This window comes from Lathyrus oleraceus, chromosome 5, assembly GCF_024323335.1.
Source record: "Lathyrus oleraceus cultivar Zhongwan6 chromosome 5, CAAS_Psat_ZW6_1.0, whole genome shotgun sequence".
Taxonomy (NCBI): domain Eukaryota; kingdom Viridiplantae; phylum Streptophyta; class Magnoliopsida; order Fabales; family Fabaceae; genus Lathyrus; species Lathyrus oleraceus.
Genome location: NC_066583.1, coordinates 177,383,115 through 177,407,473, shown reverse-complemented (window position 1 = coordinate 177,407,473; position 24,359 = coordinate 177,383,115). Strand labels below are relative to the sequence as shown.

Genomic DNA, 24,359 nt, shown 5'->3' with positions numbered 1-24,359 from the left:
CCTTTCCCTCTTTTGGGATAAATAACGCACGGTGGCGGCTCTGTTGTTCTTTCTTTTCCCGCCGGTTTTTCGCGTAATGCGACACACAGGACCAAATAAGTCAATGTGGAGAAGTTCCAGAGGCTTAGAGGTAGAAACAACATTTTTCTTTTTAAAGGATGTTTTTGAAAATTTTCCTTTCTGACAAGCTTCACACAGAGCATCTGAAGAAAACTTCAGTTTAGGTAGACCTCTGACTAACTCGAGTTTAGTTAGCTGAGAAAGTTTCCTCATGCTAATGTGGCCCAAGCGTCTATGCCATACCCATTGCTCTTCATGAACTGACATCAGACATTTAACATTTTGTTCTTTTAAATCAGAAAGATTAATTTTATAAATGTTGTTTTTCCTCTTGCCTGTGAAAAGGACAGAGCCATCGTTCTGATTAATGGCTTTACATGTTTTTTGATTAAAGATTACATCATAACCGTTATCACTTAATTGACTTATGGATAATAAGTTATGCATTAATCCTTCTACATAAAGGACATCAGATATAGAGGGAAGAGTACCATTACCAATAGTTCCGGAGCCTCTGATCCTTCCTTTCTGATCTCCTCCGAAGCCTACAAATCCAGCATCTTTAAGTTCCAAACTTTGGAACATAGACTTTCTTCCCGTCATGTGTCGCGAGCATCCAGAGTCCAGGTACCATGACTGGTGTCTGAACTTTGCTGCATAGGATATCTGCAACATAGACAATCTTATCCTTTGGTACCCAGAATCTCTTGGGTCCTTTCAGATTAGTTTTCCCAGAGTTTCTTATAACTTTGGGTTTTCTAGCATTTTTAAATTTTTGTTCTTGTGTGTGTGTATAGTGATATGAAAAGGGAGACTTAAGTTGGTTACTGGTAGAAGTTTTATCTTCCTTAGGATCATACCCAATTCCCTTTTTATTGTTCTGACTTACTCCATAAATCATGGATGCCATAATACTCCTATCTATCCCATTTTTCAGAAATTCTTGAAAGGCTTCTTCGTATTTATAAATTATTTTATTTGAAGTTTGTGGTGCTTGATACAACGCTTCTTCTAATTCTAAGCTTTTTCTCTTTGTTCCATCTCTTTCTAATGTTAAAGATCTAATCGTATCTTCTCGTGCTAGAATTGTCATCTCAAGTTCACTACATTCTTCAAATTTTACTTTAAGACAGCCTTTAATGTTTTTAAACTTTTGTTTTAACTTCTGATATGAGCTAAGAGTTTCTGACAAACAAGATTCTAGATCAGATCGAGAAAGTTCAGAAAATACCTCTTCAGATTCTTCATCTGAGCTACTCCTGGATGTGGTAGCCATAAGTGCCACGTTGGCCTGTTCATCAGAGTCAGATTCTGATGATCCAGATTCACTATCATCCCAGGTAGCCATCAGTCCTTTCTTTGTCCTGAAGGTATTTTTCTTGAAGCTTTCTTTTCTAGAGTTGTCTTTCTTTAGCTTGGGGCATTCATTCCTGTAATGACATGTTTCTTTACATTCATAACAGGTAATATCTTTGTTAGATTTACCTTTTGAAGTTGATTCTGATTGATCCCCTCTGGGTCTTGGTCTTCTGAAGTTGTTGTTCCTCTTTTTCCAGAGTTGCTTAACTCTTCTGGTTAGTAGGGACAATTCTTCTTCATCATCAGAATCTTCTGGTTCAGAGTCATCAGTATCTTCAGTTTCTGCCTGGAGAGCTTTGGTTCTGTCAGGTTTGCGTCTTTCAGGTCTGGACTTCAATGCTACAGACTTGTTCCTTTTCTGAGGCTCATCTTCCTCTAGTTCTATCTCATGGCTTCTGAGGGAACTGACAAGTTCTTCAAGGCTGATATTGTTCAGATCCTTTGACAGTTTCAGAGCAGTAACCATAGGTCTCCATTTCTTTGGCAGACTTCTGACTATCTTTTTGACGTGATCTGCAGTTGTATATCCTTTGTCTAGAACTTTGAGACCTGCAATAAGAGTTTGGAATCTAGAAAACATAGCCTCTATAGCTTCGTCATCTTCCATTTTGAAGGCTTCATACTTCTGGATAAGCGCCAGAGCCTTTGTCTCTTTGACCTGAGAGTTTCCTTCATGAGTCATCTTCAGAGAGTCAAGTATATATTTGGCTGTCTCTCTGTTGGTGATCTTTTCATATTCATTGTATGATATAGCATTGAGAAGTATGGTTCTGGCCTTGTGGTGATTTTTGAAGACACGTTTCTGATCTTCTGACATCTTATTTCTGGGAACTTCAGCTCCATTTTCTAAGACTGGAGGTGTGTATCCATCTGTGACAATGTCCCAGAGGTCAGCATCATAACCCAGAAAGAAACTTTCAATTCTATCTTTCCAGTAGTCAAACTTCTCTCCATCAAAAACAGGAGGCTTAGCATTGTAACTATCTTTTTCATTTGTGTGGGCCATAGTTTTTCTCTTTCTGGATCTCTCTACACTTTTAAGTGTTTGATTAAAAATCAATAACAAAGCCGGAGCTCTGATACCAATTGAAGGTGAGAAAAACAAGAAAGGGGGGGTTTGAATTGTTTGGAAAAATAAGCGCTTTTTCAAAATGAAAACCACACAAAGATTTTATACTGCTTCGCTTATAACACAAAGCTACTCCAGTCCACCCGGCCAAGGTGATTTCGCCTTCAACAAGGACTTAATCCACTAATCTTGAAAGATTGATTACAAACAACGTCTAAGAGAAAGATCTCTTAGTCCTCTCAAGTATACAGACTACACAGAGTCACTTGAGGAAATAAACAAACAATAGATAAAAGATTTATGTAATCTAAAGTGCTTCTAAGAAAGCAAATATTACAATAGTAAGAACAAAGTGATTCACGTTATAAGCAACAACTTCGTGAAGATTTAGAGAGCAAGAGTGTTTTCTTGAGTGTTGATGTTTCAGTATATTTTTCCTTGTATATGTTGTATGCTGAATGTTGATTTGCAGTCCTTTATATAGATCAGTGAGGTAGTAGTTGAAACTGATGAGTAATAAAATGAATTTACGCCATAACATAAATAGCTTCTGCCAGGATAACTTTCTCTCCTTGAAATGACTACTTACCACATATAGTACCTTCTTTATTGAAATTGGAGATTAACGTCTCTTTCTGTATTAGGAAATCCATTTGCAAACCTTTACTTGACTTTAACGATACTCTTTCATAATTAGCAATTCCATGATCAGAGTCTTCGTGTATCTGAGAATCTTGGAGTCTTGCTTCTGATGTTGATCTCTTTTGAATTCTGATGGATTCTTCAGATAGCGCTGATAAGTTCTGGAGTTTAGAGATAGCGTTGATCAGAGTCAGAACTTCTAGAGCTTACTTCTTGTTCAGATGCTTCTGATACTTTGCTGTTTTGCTCAGAGTTAGACTTTCTTGAACGTGTTTCCACTTCAGATGCTTCTGATCATTTGATAATTTGTATCTGATCTGGTTCTGTATCTGATGACATCATCAGATTTCTTCCTTCTTTCTTTAGAATCCTGCACACTTAGAAACTTTTTGTTAGGGTGCCATTTTTGGTTTCATCCTTTGTTATCATCAAAATCATGGAATCTGTTGTAGAACAATTTTTGTTCTTACACAAGACACCTTAAGGTCTTTCTATCTAATTCTAACACACCAAGAACAATCCTCTTGGATTTACAATGTTTAAAGTCCAATCGAGACTGAATTTCTCACAAATGGACCTCTTGTATCCACACACCGAATAACAAGGATAAACCTTACAAACTTATTCTTAACAATCCTAAAAATAAGTTGTAATCAAAGAATATAATTCTGAATGTTTATAGAAGATGAAAGTAGTTGGAATTTGAAGTATATCAATTAACCAATTGATCTTCTCCTTTGTAACACTCAAATCTCACAATAATTGTACAAGTGTTCTTTGTATGAAATGAAAACTATAATGCTGAAAATGAAAGTTTATGCAAGGTTTCACTTTTAAGAAAGTTTGGATGAACACTTAGAAAGTTTGAGAGAATGTGTGTAAATGATTTGAAATTTTGCAAGGAGGTGATTTTGAAATCTGAAAAATGATGTTTATATAATGTCTAAACACCTCCTCAAATGAGTGCAATAATCCAAAGGTTGCCATGGTTCATGATGAAGAAAACATAAAAGTTTCCATGAAGAGATGTATATATTTTTGCCTCTGGATCAGTGGTAATCGGTTACCTTAAATTGGATAATCGGTTACTTGCTTTCAACGTTTAAAAATATTTGAAATTTCCTCATAGTAATCGGTTACCTTAAATTGGATAACCGGTTACATGGTTCCAACGTTCAAAAATTATTTGAAAATAACACAGAGTAATCAGTTACTCTAAAGTTGATAACCGGTTACTCTGTCACAACTTTGAAAAATAATTAAAAGAGTGAAGTATGGTGATGTGTTTGATGCATAAACATATTTTCAATGATTATGGCATGAATGCAACATGCTATGAACACTTGTATAACTATCTAGAGTTCAAGTGTTACCTTATCCATTTGAAAGACGATTCTTCATGTGATTCATCAAGACTTGATCATAGGTTGGAAACTTCATTCACAAGCTTGAATCTTGATCAATCTTTTTATTAATTCGTCTTTAGCTTTGTAGCGAGGTTTGTCGTCATCAAAACATCTGAGAAGTCATGTCTTCACAATTCTTCCATTCATCTCCATGATACATTCGTATACTACCTTCTTTCACTCCACGTGATATACCTATTCTTTGAGTCAAATACACTACACCTTTGTGCTCCATCTTATACCTCCTTGTGAACCAAGGGTTGTTTGACTCTTATCCCAAACACCTAATTCCTCTCGTTTCAGTTGTTCCAGTACAGTGTTGTAAGTGCTCTACGCCCTCACTTGACGGTTCAAGTAACTTGTTCACTCTTAGGTTCATATTTTCACCCCTTGTTGGAGTTCAAACAACATTATTCTTTGGTTCAAGTCATACCTTTGATCACTCTTCTTTTCATCTCCCACCATTAGTTCTCTGAACTATGGAGCTTTGAATTCCTTATTGCACTATGAGGATACGTAGGCATGAGAGCCCCAATCCTCACCGAGCACTTTATCTATTTCTCTTCCTTTCCCCTTTCTTTTGCGAGTAATCTCTACTTCACACCTATTCAAGCGAGAACAATCAAAACGGTTCCCATGGAGTACCATGGATGTTTGGGGTGCTAATACCTTCCCATTACATAATCGACTTCCTTACCCAGTATATCTCTTTCCCCCGGGTTTTATCGATGTTTTTCCTTCCCTCTAGGGATAAATAAAGTTCGATGGCGACTCTGTTGTATGTTCGAGTGTGCGATGCATTCGGGTATATTTCCGCTAGCTTCAGCTGGCGACTCTGTTGGGGATACTTCGTTACTGGGAGTATTTCCTGGTCGCTAAAAGGAGTCGAGCCTAGTTTAGTTTGTTCCCTCGCTAGTTTAGGCTTACCTTATAGCTTTACTCGCTTTTATTTATCACATTCACTTTATATTATGGATATATATGTTACACTGTTGTTGGGATGAGTTAGATTACATGAGAGGAAAGCTTTATACCCGAGCTTAGTACACACATAGGTTAGACTCGTGGATAGTCGTGTACTCCTGCGTTTCGCACGTTGGGGGTCACGAGAACCACACCCAGACTAGATTCATTTGGAAGTACTTTTGTTGTGTGAGTATTCACTACGGCAGGGTATTTTCATTTCGAGTCGATGACTCTGGGAGACCCTCTAGGGACCACCTTGGAGCATAGTCCACACATGTGAGGGGGATATGGGTTTTCATTGCAGGAAACCATAGACTCTACCTACCCTGATACTCATGTACGTCGAACTTTTGAACTTGCAACATGTGGCACTGACAGATTGTCCAGAAATTGCCAGGGTTCCGACCCCATGTGACTTATTATCATATCATCATTGCATTATCATTCATCATGACCAAATTTTGCATATGCATGTTTTTCCAGGAATCCAAGAGTCCAGTCTATTCACCAAGCAATTGAAGTGAAGCATGAATCCTGAGAAAAAGAGCATCCACAATTACAAGTTTGTGGAACCTCCATTGGCTGTGTTAAGAGGACTTGGGGCACGATTAGACCTGACTCACTAAGACGCCTTCAAGGAAACGTATGGTAACCTGCGGGGAATTCTGAACACCGAGGTCAACGTCACCGTTGTGCACACCTTGGTACAGTTCTACGATCCACCACTAAGGTGCTTCACTTTCCAAGACTATCAGCTAGCGCCGACATTAGAAGAGTATTCTCATATTTTGGGTATCATGATAAAGAACCAGGTGCCCTACATCCGCACTAAGGAACTTCCTGAATATCGAGAACTTGCTGAAGCTCTACATATGGGAAAGAAGGAGATAGAATTAAACCTGAAACCAAAAGGTGGAATCCATGGCTTCACCTCTAAGTTTCTCGTGGACAAAGCTATCACTTTCGCTGAAGCTGGAAACTGGACGGCCTTCAACGGCCATCTAGCTTTACTCATCTATGGGATTGTCTTGTTTTCGAATATGGAGGAGTTCGTGGACTTGGCTGCTATTCACATCTTCTTGACTCAGAACCCGATTCTCACTCTTCTTGCTGATACTTACTATTCCATTCACGTAAGGACCCAGAAGAAGAAAGGGACTATCGTCTGTTGCACCCCTTTATTGTATAGATGGTTTATTTCGCATCTACCCAGTGAAAGTCCCTTTGTTGAGAACAAAGATAATCTGAAATGGTCCCAGAGGATCATGTCCTTAAAAGCCGAAGACATTCCTTGGTATTCTCGAGTGTACGATGGTGTCAAGCTCATCCTCAATTGTGGGGATTTTCCTAATGTACCTATTCTTGGTACAAAAGGAGGAATCAACTACAACCCGAGGTTAGCATTACGACAACTTGGATATTCTATGGTGGACAAACCTGGTCTCGAAAGTGTAGAAGATTTCGTTTTGTACGTAGGAGTCGAAGAGCCAGAGTTGATTAAGAAGATTGTCAAGGCTTGGGGGTCGATTTATCCTCAAGGAAGAGCAGAGATGGGTAAGAAGAATTGTATCGCCAAGGAAGCTTACACCAGTTGGGTCAAAAGCAAATTCAGTGAGGTCTTATTGTCGTTCCCGCCTGAACCATCCATGAACATCCGATCCTCTGAGCTAGAGAACCAGCCAAATTCTGAGATGGATGAATTGAAGAAAGTTATCAAGACTTTTAGAGAAAGAGAATACCGATCTCAAATCTAAGCTTGCTAAGATTTCATTGGAGAAAGAGACCTTGAAATTCAATCTGAATCAGAAGAGGGACCGAGTTCGCCAAGCTGATGATGAGGTACATACCGAGGTTTTCAAAAGACTCAAAGTGGGTGACACCCTCAAAGGGACTTATGCCAGTCTGACGACCAAGAAGAAGCAGTTAGCCGAAGCCCAATACCGAGCTGGTAAAGCAGAATTAGAACACATGGAGCAAATGAAAAAACTTCAAAGCCTGCTAGAAGCTTGTAAGAAGGAGTTGAAGGATGAAAGAAGCCGCAACAAACAGCTAGAAGTCACCCTTCGCCAGAACTAGTACGAGCTGAATCAAAAGATAAAAGAGATCCAAAAGCTGAAGGAGCAATCACATGGGAACCCAAACGACAGCAACATACAGTTGAATGAGTGTCTTGAAGACCCCTCCGACCGAGGGAAGACAATTGTGAACAACCCCCCATTTGAAGAAAATGCGATGTTGGGAAAATGGAGCGCCTGCCTGTCTCCCAAGTCACAAGCTTACTACGAGGAGTTGTTGTCTAATTGTTTCTAGTCGCTTGTGTTTCAGTAGATTGAGGTCTGATTGGACTGATGTGATCTTCTTGTAGCCGAGGGGCATTTTCTTGATGTATTTGTATTTTGTTTTACTGATATGGAATAAAAAGAGTTTCTCGATTATTAGCTTCACAAACTGTCTCTCTTTATTCGCTTCATAATTGCTTGTGTTAAATAGACTCGCGAATTCCTTAGAATTTTTGTCTTTGTAAAAAAAATAATAGTAATATTAAATGCACACATCAAATCTTTTTGCATGCACACATGCATCATTGCATATACTTGCCAAAAGCTATCAGAAAACAAAATGCTTACACCCACTGTTTTGCTGCAGCAACAACGATGACTCGTCATCCGTACTACACCCGCTCCAGCAAATCAAAGATCATGGCCAAATACGAAGCCGACAATGTTGCTGTCGTGAGTCCCTTGCCCAGGTGCAAGGGGAGATGAATTTGTTCAGGGGCAACATGGAGACCATCCTGGAGCTCCTCCAATCTCAGAGGAACCATGCCTCTGCTGCTGCCAACGTCACCCGTGTTGTTGGGGTGACCATTGCTGATACTGTTGCTGGCACTACCGCCGATCCTCCGGCGGAGACTGCGGTGCCCAACTCTGGGAACCGCCAGGTGGTCCCCACGAATCCCGCTAGGCTTGCTACTGCCTACCCGTGGGGAATGCCTCCTCACCTTGCTCCTAGCCTCACTAGTGAGGGAGATTTCTTCCCTCACACTGCTGCTGGAAACTCTAGTTTCCCTTGGGTTCTCCCCGCTCTCCAAACTACCCCGGTCATTGCTGCTGACCCGGAGGACAACCAGGGTCAGGTCCCTGATGCCCTCCTTACGACGATGAAGACTATCGAGGCCCGCGCCTCCATTTCCAACTGCCTAGCCAGATTGCTCAAGCTACGAGCACCGGCCAAATCTCCGTCCCCTTTGGCTACCCAGGGGAAGGATATGTGCCCATGATGATGAACCCTATATCCCAGTATATGCAGGCAGGGGCACCTTAGACTCCCAATTCTCAGCCTGGGATGCAGTACTTTCAACCTTCCACTCCTGCTCAGATTGGGCCACCAGGCTTCTCTTACCCGCCCATGTGGTTCAACCCGAGCATGACAGCGCCAATCGCTCCTGAAGCCTCTCGACCGGCCAATCAGGTCGCTCCTCCAGTTGTTGATCCGGCCAAACCAGCGGATTACCAACTCCTGGACGACAGGATAAGGGCCATTGATGGCTTCTCTTCTTTTGCAATAGACGCTCGAGACCTCTGCTTGGTCCCGAATGTGGTTTTGCCTCAGAATTTCAAAGTGCCTGATCTCCCCAAGTATAAAGGTCTTAGCTGTCCCCGCAGTCATCTCACTATGTACTGCAGGAAGATGGCTTCACATATTGATAATGATAACCTCCTGATTCATTGCTCCCAAGATAGCCTGACTGGGGCTTCCTTGGATTGGTATATGAGTTTGGAGCGCTCGAAGATCCGATCATGGAGAGACCTCTCAGAGGCATTTTTGAAACAATACAAATACAACCTTGACATGGCTCCAACAAGGCTTCAACTACAGAACCAGTCACAAAGGTCTAATGAAACCTTCAAAGAGTATGCTCAACGGTGGCGCGAAATGGCGTCTAGGGCTCGACCAGCACTATCTGACAATGAGTTGGTTGACATCTTCATGGGCACGGTGCATGGGCTGTATTTTGAGAAAATGATTGGTAGTTCATCAACAAACTTCGCCGATATGGTCACAATTGGGGAACGTGTTGAGAGTGGGCTGAAGTCAGGGAAAATAGCAGACACGTCCGCGCCGTAGTCCGTCAACAAGAGACCGCATGGGGGCTTCATGGAGAAGAAGGAGAGGGAAGCAAACACTGTGATGGCGAAGGCTCGCCCCCGACATCGAGTTCCGACAGCCCCCATGCTATATTATCCATACCAATACACTCCCGCAACTCAATACCAATAGCCGCCTTTCCAGTATCAACCGTAGAGAGACAATCGATAATCAACATCCACTCAGGGAAATCCAAACCAATAATATAATCGAGCACAAAACTGAGGGAACAATTTTGGGAACCGACCCCGGTTTGACAAAATTTTGGTGCCGTACTCCGAACTAGTCCCCTATCTAGTTCATGTGGGGGGATCATACCAAAGGAATTGCCCGTGGCCACTCCTCCATTCCACAACAACCACGATCCTAATGCTTCGTGCGCGTATCATACTAGATTCATATGACACTCCACAGAAAATTGTTGGGCAGTTAAGTGCAAAATTCAAGATTTGATCAACCAGAACATCCTGACCTTCTCCGAAGAAAAACCGAACGTAAAGACAAATCCTTTGCCGAATCATAGTGGCGCGTCAGTCAACGCCGTGATTGAGGAGGTAAATGCTGAAGTCGTACTGAAAGTTGAAGAGGTGAAGACTCCGATGTCTATTGTGTTAAAAAAAACTGGAACAGTTTGGGTTCTTAGAAGAGGTGCATGAAGATTGTACAGTATGCGAGTTTGATCCCGATAGTTGCGAGCAGTGGAAAGGGTGCGTGCAGGCACTAATGGACCGAGGTTTAATACAATTCTCTAAAGCTCAAGCAGCATAAGAGGTGGAAGTAATTGAACCAATAACTATTGTATACAGGAAGAAGAAGGTTGAAGCTCCTCCCAAGAGGATTCGGCCGATCCATTTCCGCGCCCCAACTCCGTTTCCGTATCAGAACACCAAGGCAGTGCCTTAGAATTATGAGACCACAACGTATTTAGGAGGGAAATAAATTTGCATTCCTGATACAGAGATTGTCAACATCGCTAGAGCGGGAGGCATGACTCGAAGTGGCAGTGTATTTGCTCCTAAATACACTCCTAGGGTGTCTCCAGCACCCACAATTATCTCACCTAAAGAGAAGGCAACTCCTACGCCGACTCCGCAGGCAAAGACAACTGTACCCGCCACTCCGACCGTGACGACTACTCCGGTAGTGACGAGAGTCACTGATAATGACAAAGCTGCAGAGGCCGAAGTCTCCAAAGGGAAAGGGTCGATGGTTGAAAAAGAACAGTCTGATGATCACAAGAAGAGTATCACCTTTGAGGAAAGTCAGGAATTCCTCAAACTGATCAGAAAGAGTGACTTCAAGATTGTTGAACAGTTGAATCAGACGCCTTCCAAAATATCAATTTTGTCTTTGCTGTTGAGTTCTGAGGCTCATCGCAAAGCATTGCTGAAAGTTCTAAATACCGCTCACGTGATGCAAGATATAACGGTCGATCAATTTGACGACGTGGTTGCCAACATCACCGCCAGTAGGTATCTGGGATTTAATGAGGCAGAGTTACCTCCTGAGGGAAAGGCCCACAACAAGCACTACATATTTCGGTCACATGTACTGACTCCCTCTTATCATGAGTCCTCGTTGATACTGGATCCTCGCTTAATGTACTGCCAAAATCTACATTAATTCAGTTACAGTTTAAGGGGCCCGAGATGAGAACCAGTGCATTGATTGTTAGAGCTTTCGATGGTTCCCGAAGGCAGGTAATTGGGGAGGTCGATTTGTCGATTTTTGTTGGACCACACTAGTTCGATATTACTTTTCAAGTCATGGACATTAACCCAGCCTACAGTTGTTTGTTGGGCCGACCATGGATTCATGTCGCTGGGGCAGTCACTTCTACTTTGCACCAGAAGTTGAAGTACTTGATAGATGATAAGCTGGTAATTGTGTGTGGGGAAGAAGATTTATTGGTCAGTGAACTTTCCTCCTTCAGATATGTCAAAACAGATGAGGGGATTGTCGAGGTTCCGCTCCACTGTCTAGAGTTTGAAGATGTCAGTTCTGCATCCGCCAATACCAATCAATCATCCGCTACCAATCTATCCTCTACGAAGAGTGCCAACCAAACATTGGAGAAAGGCCCGCTTCCCGGTTGGGGCAAGGTCGTCAATGTGGCAGAAAAGCACGACAAGTTTGGTATCGGTTATCACCCAGCAACACACAAGGTGAGTCCGAAGAAAAAGCAATTCAACCTAGTCAAGCTCAGCAGTGCCGGCTATCAAAATGAGCATACCGTAGCAGTCATCGGAGAGTCTAGTAGTAATAAGCCAGGGGCATTCAGCCTTGTTCGCAGATGTCCTCTAGGATTCAAGCTTCCCAATTGGACGGCCACCGTGATACCTATGGTGTAAACATAATGCATTTTGTTTTCTCCATCCCTCGTCTCTGCCCGAGACAAAAGGATAGCTTGTAAGGGCCCCCATGTTTAAAAGTATTATGTGAATAAATAAAAGTACTTTTTTTGCATGCAAAACTCGTGCTCCTTTTCTTTCAGTTATTTTTCGTTTTCACTAAAAACAACGAAATGTCAAAATATTTTTTTTTCTTTTTCCACTTTTTTTCAAAAAAAAACATACTAAAATAAGCTCATTATATGCAGACCAAATGAAATCACTGATTACAACATGGCTAAAATCAACTATGAATCTGGACTTCCAATCAACCAAGCTGAAGATGACAATGAGGAAGATTGCGAATTACCAGCTGAACTAGCACGACTCCTTGAGCACGAAGAGAAAGAGATTCAGCCATACAAAGAACCAATGGATGTCATTAACTTGGGTTCTGAGACTGACAAAAAAGAGGTGAAAGTTGGGGCATCTCTCGCCAAACATGTACACTTCGAGTTGGTAGATCTTTTGCGTGAATATGTGGACGTCTTTGCCTAGTCGTATCAAGATATGACAGGGTTAGACACCAACATTGTTGAACATCATCTACCGCTCAAGCCCGAATGTCCTCCAGTTAAGCAAAAGCTCAGAAGGACCAGACCCGATATGGCACTCAAGATCAAGGAAGAGGTTAAAAAGCAGCTAGATACTGGCTTCTTAGCCATTTCCGAGTATCCGCAGTGGGTTGCTAATATCGTTCCAGTTCCTAAGAAAGATGGTAAAGTCAGAATGTGTGTAGACTATCGAGACCTCAATAGAGCCAGCCCAAAGGATGACTTCCCTTTGCCTCATATTGACGTTTTGGTCGACAACACAGCTCAATTATATGTCTTTTCTTTCATGGATGGGTTCTCCGGGTACAATCAGATAAAGATGTCACCAGATGATATGGAGAAGACAACCTTTATCACACCTTGGGGAACTTACTGCTACAAAGTCATGCCGTTCGGCTTAAAGAATGCAGGGGCAACATATCAACGCGCCATGGTAACACTCTTTCACGACATGATTCATGAAGAGATTGAGGTTTATGTGGACGACATGATTGCCAAATCCAGAACTGAGGAAGATCACTTGGTCAATCTGAGAAAGTTATTTGTCAGACTCTGAAAGTTTAAACTGCATCTGAATCCAGTCAAATGTACTTTTGGAGTCCGATCAGGTAAACTCTTGGGTTTCATAGTCAGTCAGAAGGGTATTGAGATTGATCCCGGCAAAGTTCGAGCCATCCAAGATATGCCAGCTCCCCGAACAGAAAAAGAGATCTGAGGCTTCCTTGGGCGACTTAATTACATCTCCAGATTCATATCTCACCTGACAGCTACCTACGAACCGATTTTCAAGTTGTTGAGAAAGAATCAATCGATTGTGTGGAACGACGATTGCCAAGGGGCATTCGATAAAATAAAAAAGTACTTGCAAGAACCACCAATATTGGTACCACCGGTTCCTGGTAGACCACTCATTATGTATCTGACAGTGTTGGACGAATCTATGGGTTGTGTTTTGGGTCAACATGATGACACACGCAAGAAAGAACATGCTATCTACTATCTCAGCAAGAAATTCACTGAATGTGAGACCCGATACTCACTTTTGGAGAAGACTTGTTGTGCCTTGATTTGGGATGCTCGACGCCTGAGGCAGTATATGATCTGCCACACTACTTTATTGATATCCAAGATGGATCCAATAAAGTACATATTTGAAAAGCTTGTTGTTACTGGTAGAATTGCCCGGTGGCAAATGCTGCCCACCGAGTATGATATACAGTATGTGACTCAGAAAGCAATTAAAGGGAGTATTCTATCTGACTATCTAGCTCACCTGCCTGTTGAAGGCTACCAATCATTAAAGTTTGACTTTCCAGATGAAGACATCATGTTTATTAGAGATTTTACTATGCCAGGCTTCGAGGTAAGTCCTGAGGAAGGCCCCGAACCAGGATCGCGATGGACGCTCGTGTTCGACGGTGCTTCCAATGCCCGAGGTCATGGTATAGGTGTTGTTATCACTTCTCCAACTGGTTTCCACATCCCCTTCACCGCTAGATTATGTTTTGACTGCACCAACAATATGGCAGAATATGAAGCATGTACCTACAGTTTAGAGGCGGCAATCGATTTGAGAATCAAAATCCTTAAGGTATTCGGTGATTCAGCTCTGGTAATCAGTCAAGTGAAAGACGACTGGGAGACTCGAGATAGCAAGTTGATACCCTATAAAGAGAATATTAGAAAATTGATCCCTTACTTTGATGAGATCTCCTTTCATCATATTTCTAGGGAAGAAAATTAGTTAGCAAACACTCTAGCTACGCTGGCATCTATGTTCAAAGTCAAATGGAAGAATGAGGCACCATCCATCCATATTGACAACTTAGATGAACCAGCGCATTGTCTAGCAATTGAGACTGATCCTGACGATAAGCCTTGGTTCTATGACATAAAGACATTTCTGGAAAAACAACAGTATCCCGAGGGTATATCCATTACCGATAAGAAGGCTCTAAGAAGACTCTCTTCTAAATTCTTCCTAAATGGTGGTGTGTTGTATAAGAGGAATTATGATTCTGTACTACTCAGATGCGTGGATAGACACAAAGCTAGTACAATCATAAGATCCATACATGAAGCTGTGAGGGTGTACATGCAAAGGGTCCTGCTATGGCCAACAAGATTCTCCGGGCTGGTTATTATTGGACGACAATGGAGGTTGACTGCTACAACTTTGTGAAAATATGTCATAAGTGCCAGATATATGGTGATAAGATCTTTGTACCACCAACTCCATTGAAGGTTCTAACTTCTCCACGGCTCTTTTCTATGTGGGGCATCGATATGATTGGGATGATCGAACCCAAAGCATCCAATGGACATCGATTCATTCTAGTCGCTATTGATTACTTCACGAAATGGGTCGAGGCTGCTTCATATGCTAATGTCACTCGACAAGTGGTTACCCGGTTTATCAAGAAAGAGATAATCTACCGCTATGGGGTACCTAGCAAGATCATCACTGATAACGCCAGTAATATCAATAACACTATGATGAGGGAGTTGTGCGAGGAATTTAAGATCGAGCACCATAACTCTTCACCATACCGGCCCAAGATGAATGGCACCGTAGAAGCAGCTAACAAGAATATCAACAGGATCGTCTAGAAGATGGTCAAGACATACAAGGACTGGCACGAGATGTTACCGTTTGCCTTGCATGGTTACAGAACTTTAGTCCGCACATCCACTGGGGCAACTCCGTACTCTCTGGTTTTTGGGATGGAGGTTGTCCTACCAATAGAAGTTGAGATTCCTTCACTCAGGGTCATCATGGAAGCAGATCTTGATGAAGCTGAATGGGTTCAATCTCGGTATGACCAACTAAATCTGATTGAAGAGAAACGTTTGACGGTCGTCTGTCATGGTCAGTTGTACGAAAGACGTCTCAAACAAGCTTTTGATAAGAAGGTTCTTCCTCGGTCGTACAACGCTGGAGACCTCGTGCTCAAAAGATATCCTGCCATTCACTCAGACCCGTGAGGCAAATGGACTCCCAACTATGAGGGACCTTTCATAGTCAAAAAGGCCTTCTCGGGTGGGTCTCTAATCCTCACAACAATGGATGGGGAAGATTTGCCCTCGCCAGTGAATGCAGACATAGTCAAAAAATATTATGCCTAAAAAGAAATGATGAAAAGCCTGCTAGATTGATCTCCATAAGGTGAATCTAGGCAAAAATGGCTATCCCGATGGACCAAAAATGATTTGTCCATGCAAAAGTTAGGGAATATATTTGAAGCTCGCTAAGTCGAAAACCCGAAAGGGCGGCTTAGGCAAAAAGGAGCATCCTGGTGGACAAAAAGAACTGAAAGATCTAGGCAAAAGTTAGGGATAAAGGCATTGACTATGATTCTTGAGTATACACACTACAAGCTAGATACCAAGGGGTCAAAGACCGATCCAGTCACCGTCAGCCGAAGCAAGGCCTTGGGGTTCAGATTATATGGTAGATTAAGGCCAATGTTGTAATCAATGGAGAAAATCATACGAAATATTTCCCATTGCCATTTCAATTATTTTTTCAATTTTTGCAACGTCCTCATTAAGGGCGTTTGCATCCTTTGTACTCAACATATGTACAGATTCCAGATCAATAAAATTCACTTATTCCATCCAATGTGTTGTTCCATGTTTTGTATGCAAATAACTGACTTGTCTTAAATCACATAATGCTTTAAATTTTCGGGGAACAATAAAAGGCTACATTAAAGAGAAACAATTTGCATTGTTGTTGAAATCCGATAAACTTGATAGATGATGGGTGACACAACAATAGTGTTGCTTGGATGCCTGTGACATTCAATTGACTGGGGCACTCTAGGGAACTCCAGCCTTTCAATGTTCCATAACAAGCAGGGGATTCTGTGATGGCAACGTTGGCACCGATTGAAACTCCTCAGCTATCATGTTCTAATTCTTGATGACGAGTCAAAATCCCAACCATAATAAAGACTCACCCCTACAAAAGCATGCATCATAAAAAATAAGCATACCCCATGCATTGCATAAAACATATCCTCCAGACTGATAATAAAGCCAATCATTTGGTCCGGCAAATTTCGGGCACATAGGTATTTAATCCTCTTTTACCTTGAATACTCTAAAAGCTTTCGCAATTTTTGTATTCAGGTCCAAGAAGATTAAATAGGGGCAATTGTTGTACCCCTAAATTTGCCCTCCCTTTTCTCACCTATGTATCTGATCACTTGATCAAGAGATGACTCACATACATCCATAACTCATCCACATGCATCATTCCTCATGACTTCAAAAGAAACTTGGGCCCAGGAAGCCAGGGTTCACACAGGTATCAAGATCCAAAGGCATGGGTTGGTCACATCATCAACATAGCATGTGAAACCCTAATGATGGTGGTGAATGTTTGACTTCAACAAAAGTTGTGACCAAACAACTAGGGCATTCAAAACCTTAATTTCTTAGGGCAGGAGCTCTTGGAGCTTACCTAGGCCTCATCTTGGTCTCCAAAGCCCTAGTCAGGGGATGGTAATCAGAGGAACTTGGTGGCTTGACTGTAAAGTTGCTTGACCTAGCTTGGAGCCTTGATCTTAGTTCAAAGTCTTTGGTGCTATACATTTGGTTGGGGACACATCTTTGGTCATCTGAGCAATCAAACCCCTGAGTTTCAAGCCACTTGTTGGTCATGCCATTGGTTCATGGATGTTATATCAAAACCATAACCTTATGGTCTCATTTCATGGTCTTGTTCATATATACTATCAGTCAAGTTATTTTCTTTTCAAAGGTCAAACATTCAAGCCAATTGTGAAACCAATCTCCAATCATTTTTCAAAACCATTCCAATCCATTTCATCCATTTTAAACCATTACATGTGATTCCATACAAGAAAATACAAATTTTGGCATTTTTGACCAACTGTTGACTTTGGTCAACAGTTGACTTTTTGGTCAACTTTGACCAAAGTCAACCCAAATCCATTAAACCCTAAATTCACCCATAATTGTCCATTGAATATCCATTTACAAAGAAATCACAAAGAAAATACATTTTGACCATTTGTTGACTTTGGTCAACAGTTGACTTTTGGTCAACTTTGACCAAAGTCAACTTTCACTTGCTCTTGCCCATCCAACTTGGCCTGGCCTTTTTCTTTAATACATCACCCAATCTTCATTTGTTGTTGTTGAGTTTTCTTGGTTTCTTCCATTGCAAGCAAGTCCCATTGTGCAAACCATGGTGTCTTGACCATGAACCAATAACCATTTGCCTTGGGCCTGCCCTAACCATTGACCAAGGAGTTCTCTAAAAGTTTAACCATTGTGCAACAAATCCATGGATGCAGATGGTTTAGCCAATGTTGCTGTCACAGCTCATGTCACATATTACTTTGCAACAGCACCATCCCATCATCATGCTAGCCTGCTACAACACACTGCTGCCACAAACTCATCAAGAAATGACATTGGATTAGCATATCATATCAGTCTGCAAATAAGCCTAAGTTAACATGCAGCCATGTTTATTGCTTGGTACCTGTCTCAAATAAAAGCAAGCCATGAGGGAAGGTCTAGTTGCTACCTATCCAGGTCAGGAGGAAATTTGCTTGCAGCAGACCACTAACAGGACCATCATGCACACTGAACCCAACATGTGTGAATCCTGTGGAAAATGCCACTTCCTAACCAAGAGACTAACCAAATGATGAATCCAAACCATGACCATTGGCTTAATGGATTTCCTGCAGCAGTATCAATGTAGACATAAGAAGCAAAACATGTGTAGCCTTGAACCAAGCATCCTACACAATTTTAAACCTCGCAGCAGTCCACCCCACTACACATCATTTCTAACCAAAGTAAAGTCAGTTCATGCTACAACTTGCTGCACACACTTTTCCTTGCTTGATATTTTGTAGCAGCACCACAAGCACATAACCAGTGGAACCTACACTTGGCCTTGAGTTTGTCATGGTGATAATGGCATGGAAGCTACAACCTGGAACCCCCTGCTCACAATCCAACACAACAGTCATGACACATGATGCAACTTTGCATACTGAACCTAACACAGAAACCTATAACACAGTTAATTCAAGGGTCGGTTTAACCAAATCCTAGCAAACCACAACCATCAATACTCCTATAGTTAGTTCTGCAGCATATGAATTGGAACCAGGACAAGAACCCTGCTATGAGACTAAGCACACATCTGAACTTGACCAAGGTATCAAGGTCCTGCAGCATGAGGTTTCTAGCAACAGGTGTGCATCCAAAATCCTGCTAATGTGCATTGCAAAACATCCTGCCCAAGCTACAATAACCTTGCCACAGGATACACTCTTGCCATCATCAACAAATGCTAAGACAAAAACAGACTTGATGTGATCCTGCAGTACACCATATTGCCATGCCATAACTTGGTCATTCTTGCCTTACCTTGCCACACATTGCTTTGCATTTTGCCTTGCCTACCATGACAAACCATTCCTGCATTCACCAATAATCAAATAAATTCAAACATGTTAGAGGTGATGCTAACAAATCCAACCATACATGACAAAGAAAATGACATGAAGATGAAAACAATATCCAAGTCATGACCAAAACAATCAACCAAAAGAAAACCACACATCATTAACTCAACTCAACCTATCAAAGAATTATGACCAAGCAAAACTAAAGTTGAACCTACCATTCACCATCAATGGCTAAAGGAACATTAGGCACCTCAATTCACATTACTTGTTCCAAGCATCCATCAACTATCAGCTAAGTTGTCTAGCCAATTTGGAGTAAGAATTGCAACCAGAGAATGAAACCACAAACGCCTTATCCTGATTCACAAGACCATTTTGCTAGCAACTAGCAGCTGAACCAGTCATCAAGTCAGGATTGCTGCAAGCCTTGAGATTATGAACTGCTACATGAGTAAAATCTGTAAGCAGGTTATCAATTTGACCACAAGTGAACCAAAATCAAGGCAATGCCACAAGTTGCTACACGCTGTTGCAAGACAGAACCAATAGCCTGCAAAACAGTCAATGCGTTACCATGGACCTTGAGCAGAAACAAGCCAATGATGCATCACATTATCCAAGAGTTAATGGTTAAGAGGAGATACCTTGATCCAAGCTACATGGCCTTTGGTTTTGATTGAGTCAGAGGGTAACATCATGCTCCACTGAACTGGCCTAAATGTTGCATTTTCAAATGTGAGTAGCTCATGAAACCATCATCACAGCAGTGGAACACACATCTAAAGCACATCTCATACCAAACCTGCATCAAGACTTCATATCACACCAAACCACATCAGTCTTACACAAGCACCACCCTACAGCATCCATGTCCATCATCAAGCCAAGGCATATCAATTATAATGAAGTTCTTGGTGAAAGCAGTCAGCTGGTCAGTCCAAAGCATCATGACATAACTTGGCAAATGCATGCTGCTGAACCTGTTTTGGATTGTTGCAGAAGCACATTGAAGCCATGCCAAACCTCCAAAGCCATTGAATTTCCCAACCAAGCACATCATAGGCCCTGAACAAATTTGTCCCATGAAGTGGATTGAGTGAACAGGATCAAGGTCTGCAATAAAAAAGGAGCATGAGCCATTAGTGGAGCATATGAGAAATGATCAAAGAGAGGATTTACATGTTAAGCCTGCAATGTATTGAATCCAAGCATAGGCTAAACATCACTCAATGACCAGCTCAGTAGGTTGCCTCTAATTCATTGGTTTAATCCTAAGCCTAAAGTTACCTGCTACAGCCAGTACACAAACAAAACACCATTAACCTTTTGTTTCATCATGAAGTCACTTAAACTCCATTGAAACTGACCCAACATGACTTCAACTCATTAATCACCAAAGGCAAAACCTGCTCAGTAGGTCATCATTCATAAACATGTTCAATTCCACTTAAACTAACCTACAATAGCCAGTCTAATTCATTCACTCATTAATCAATCTCAACCACTGAGTTGATTCTAACTAACTGAGTTTCACCATGAACTCAGTGAGTTGAATGCAACTAACTCCAATCCTAAATAATTGTCTCCAATCCTAATTGCAACCCAAAAGTAATCCCAAACCTAGACTCTATATAAATGGTGGATCACTCTCATTTTTCATGACTTTGAACCCTGTGAATTCTGAGCAATTTCTCTACAAATTTTTCCTCACCCTCACCAAAGCTCTCACACTCTCTCACAAGAAAGGCCATTGAAGCTTCACATTGAAGCTTCAATTCAGCTTGAGCTAAGCCACTTCACAATCTGTTATCAAGTTTCAAAAGAAGAAGGAGACGAAGAGTAGAAGAAGAAGGAAGAATTAAGGTCAGGAAGCTTACCGGCGAATTCTCCGATCATCTTCTCTGGTATGTTAGTTACATTTCGTTATTTCTTTCTCGCTCCGAGTGTACTGGCACGTAGCCTTTAGGTGGAGGAGTGAAAACCCCATGGTATTAGGCATTAATCTCCGGTGAGAGTCGTGTAATTGAACTTTGGATAGGCTAGGTTTCTTCCGTTGCTAGGAGCGATTCCATGAATCCTTTAGCTGTTGCTCAATTTCGTTACCACAGGCGTGTCTAGCGCGTTATGGTGCTTAGGTTAGTTAGGTATAAGAGGACGCCGACGCCGGCGAAAGCTGCCGGTACGGTGTACCAAGGAGGAGAGATAGTGAGATGTTTTGATGAAGTGGCGCGCATAGAGTTCAGTTTAAACTTTGTTGACTTGGACAAGTCAACAGAGGTGTGTGCTTTGGGCTTAATAAGTTAGACTCATACCATTTGCTTACTATACACCCATGATTACTGATACACCTCCTCACTGGCTGTTGGAAGAAATGAGTTGGGCTTAACCAAGCCCATTTTCCTTATTGCTGATTCCCCACACGTTTTTCACATGCACCCCCTTGAAATGGTCGAGTTAGCATTGGGCCCAGACGTGGCCCATGCCTATTTTTGTTCCAGATACCATTTTATTGAATATTGCTTCTTGCACCAAAAAACTGTTTTTGGCTCATCTTGCAGCCCACTAACAATTGTTGTTTGCACCCCACTGATTTTCTTTTTGTTTAGGATAATCAGGTTTAATTTCTATTAGAATAATTAGAAAAATAATGCCTTTTAGAATAATTAGGATTAATGCCTTTTAGAATAATTAGGATTAATTCCCATTTTTAGAATATAATTAGGACTAATTAGGCTTAACTCACATTAGGACTTTAATTAGGATTTCAATTAGGAATGGAATTAAGTTCTAATTAGACTCTTTTAACATTAGGTTAGGATTAACATTAGAATTTAATCAACCTTAGACCATAAATTTCGACATATTTCACTATTGACCATTTTGCCCTTATGGGCCTAATTTTGGTATCTTGTGTTGAAAATTGCATGCTCCCCTTAGGATTATAATTCAATCAATTTTAGGACTTAACATAGAATTTTATTCATGATTTTAGTCAATACTTTGACATGCTCCCTTAGGACTTCTAATCTAACTTAGAATATTCAATCAACTTCTAATGCATGATCCCTTAGGTTAGTTTCTAACAATTACTAACTTCAATTAGATCCAAACTTAGTTCCCCACAAAACTAAAATCAAACCCCCGATTAAATGGATCAAAAGCAATTTTAATTAATTAGATCCTTTGAACTTGTATAATCCCACAGTCTAATTGAGTGACCACCTTGGTCACTTAATAGGACTTTTCTTTCATGTTGTGGAGCTCAAGGCCTCAAGACAAGATCTTCAATCAAGGCATCCTCGGTCATACCAAGCAGCGGATTATTCAAGCACATCAAAGGTGGCGTCTCCAACTTTCAAGCACTTCAAAGGTGGCGTCTTCAACATTTGTTAAATCAAAGTTAAAAGAGTGTGACACGATCCTTAAGCAATAGAGAAGGAGTGAGACTGGAGTATTCCTACCCCCATTCTGAGTATCTTTGGGTATGGGACGTATGACCCAGCGCTCATCGTATTCGCCGCTATTCATAGACTTTAGCATAATTCTAATCATGCGGTTGACAAGTCTATCTTCATAAAGCAAAAACAAACAAAGCAAAGACCTCATCAACTTATCAATCATGAATCAAGTTGTACGATACGAGCCTTAAGTAATGGAGAAGGAGTGGGTCTGGAGTATTCCTACCCCCATTCTGAGTATCTTTGGGTATGGGACGTATGACCCAGCGCTCATCGTATTCACCTCCATTCATAGACTTTAGTATGATTTGAATCGAACCATTGATAAAGTCTTCATCATCTTCCATGCAAGAAACAACTACAAAGACTCTTCTCTCTCCACTTGAAAGTTAGTGTGATTCTCATCATCCAGTAACTATCAAGTCTATCCATTCTTCATTCTATTCAATTCTCTCCATTCCATTCAAATCATTTCAATCTCGATCATCCATTTCCTCTTGCCTCCAATCAATTTCTTTTCAGCCCTAGTAGGTTGAACTACGAAAGCTCTGATTTCCTCATTTGTACAATGAGGATACGTAGGCAGGAGAACCCGGTTTCTTCGCGAGCTATCTTATTTATCAATCTATCTTCTCAATCCCATGGATCATTCTCCATTCATGCAATCTATACCATCTTTTTGAGATCAATCTTACTTCTCCTTGGACTCCTTGTCCATCCTTTTAGGACGTCTTGAGGACAGTCCGTCTCTTCAATCAAGGCTTGTTTGGCTCTCAACCCAAACGCTAACTTCCTTGTTTGGCTCTCAACCCAAACGCTAACTTACTTGTTTGGCTCTCAACCCAAACGCTAACTTACTTGTTTGGCTCTCAACCCAAATACAAACTTCCTTGTTTGGCTCTCAACCCAAACGCTAACTTCCTTGTTTGGCTCTCAACCCAAACGCTAACTTCATCCTTGCTCTTTGATTAAGAGTCTATCCTTCTCTTAGATCCAAGCTACTATCCTGATTTGATCTCGAACCGTCGATTCCCCAGCAAGTGACACACAACTCCTTGCACTCCGTACTACCAGTCTCTCTCTTTCCATTCTTGTAGTTCCGAACTACGAATGCTCTGACTTTCTCATTACACAATAAGAATACGTAGGCACGAGGATACGAATCCTTGGCGAGCATACTTCTAATTATCACTCTTGTCCTAGGGCATTCTTCCATTCATCTCTATGATACATTCGTATACTACCTTCTTTCATTCCACGTGATATACCTATTCTTTGAGCCAAATACACTACACCTTTGTGCTCCATCTTATACCTCCTTGTGAACCAAGGGTTGTTTGGCTCTCATCCCAAACACCTAATTCTTCTCGTTTCGGTTGTTCTAGTACAGTGCTGTAAGTGCTCTACGCCCTCACTTGACGGTTCAAACAACCTGTTCACTCTTGGGTTCACACTTTCACCCCTTGTTGGAGTTCAAACAACATTATTCTTTGGTTCAAGTCATACCTTTGATCACTCTTCTTTTCATCTCCCACCATTAGTTCTATGAACTACGGAGCTCTGAATTCCTTATTGCACTATGAGGGTACGTAGGCATGAGGGCCCCAATCCTCACCCAACACTTTATCTATTTTTCTTCCTTTCCCCTTTCTTTTGTGAGTAATCTCTAGTTCACACCTATTCAAGCGAGAACAATCAAAGCGGTTCCCATGGAGTACCAAGGATGTTTGGGGTGCTAATACCTTCCCCTTGCATAATTGACTTCCTTACTTAGTATATCTCTTTCCCCCGGGTTTTATAGATGTTTTTCCTTCCCTCTGGGGATAAATAAAGTTCGATGGCAAC

General features: G+C 41.4%; 2 protein-coding genes across 2 annotated transcripts; both read left to right on the top strand.

Annotated features, from left to right (window-relative positions):
• Positions 1-6,299: 6,299 nt before the first annotated feature.
• On the top strand, positions 6,300-7,256 carry LOC127079551 (uncharacterized). The gene has a single exon (XM_051019937.1). The coding sequence runs from the start codon at positions 6,300-6,302 to the stop codon at positions 7,254-7,256; it is 957 nt and encodes a 318-aa protein (XP_050875894.1).
• Positions 7,257-13,724: 6,468 nt separating this feature from the next.
• On the top strand, positions 13,725-14,339 carry LOC127079550 (uncharacterized). Its single transcript, XM_051019936.1, has one exon. The coding sequence runs from the start codon at positions 13,725-13,727 to the stop codon at positions 14,337-14,339; it is 615 nt and encodes a 204-aa protein (XP_050875893.1).
• Positions 14,340-24,359: the final 10,020 nt, after the last annotated feature.

What these genes read in the sequence shown, in the direction of transcription:
- LOC127079551 (XM_051019937.1), top strand. Translation starts at nt 6,300, where the DNA reads ATGATAAAGAACCAGGTGCCCTACATCCGCACTAAGGAACTTCCTGAA.
- LOC127079550 (XM_051019936.1), top strand. Translation starts at nt 13,725, where the DNA reads ATGGATCCAATAAAGTACATATTTGAAAAGCTTGTTGTTACTGGTAGA.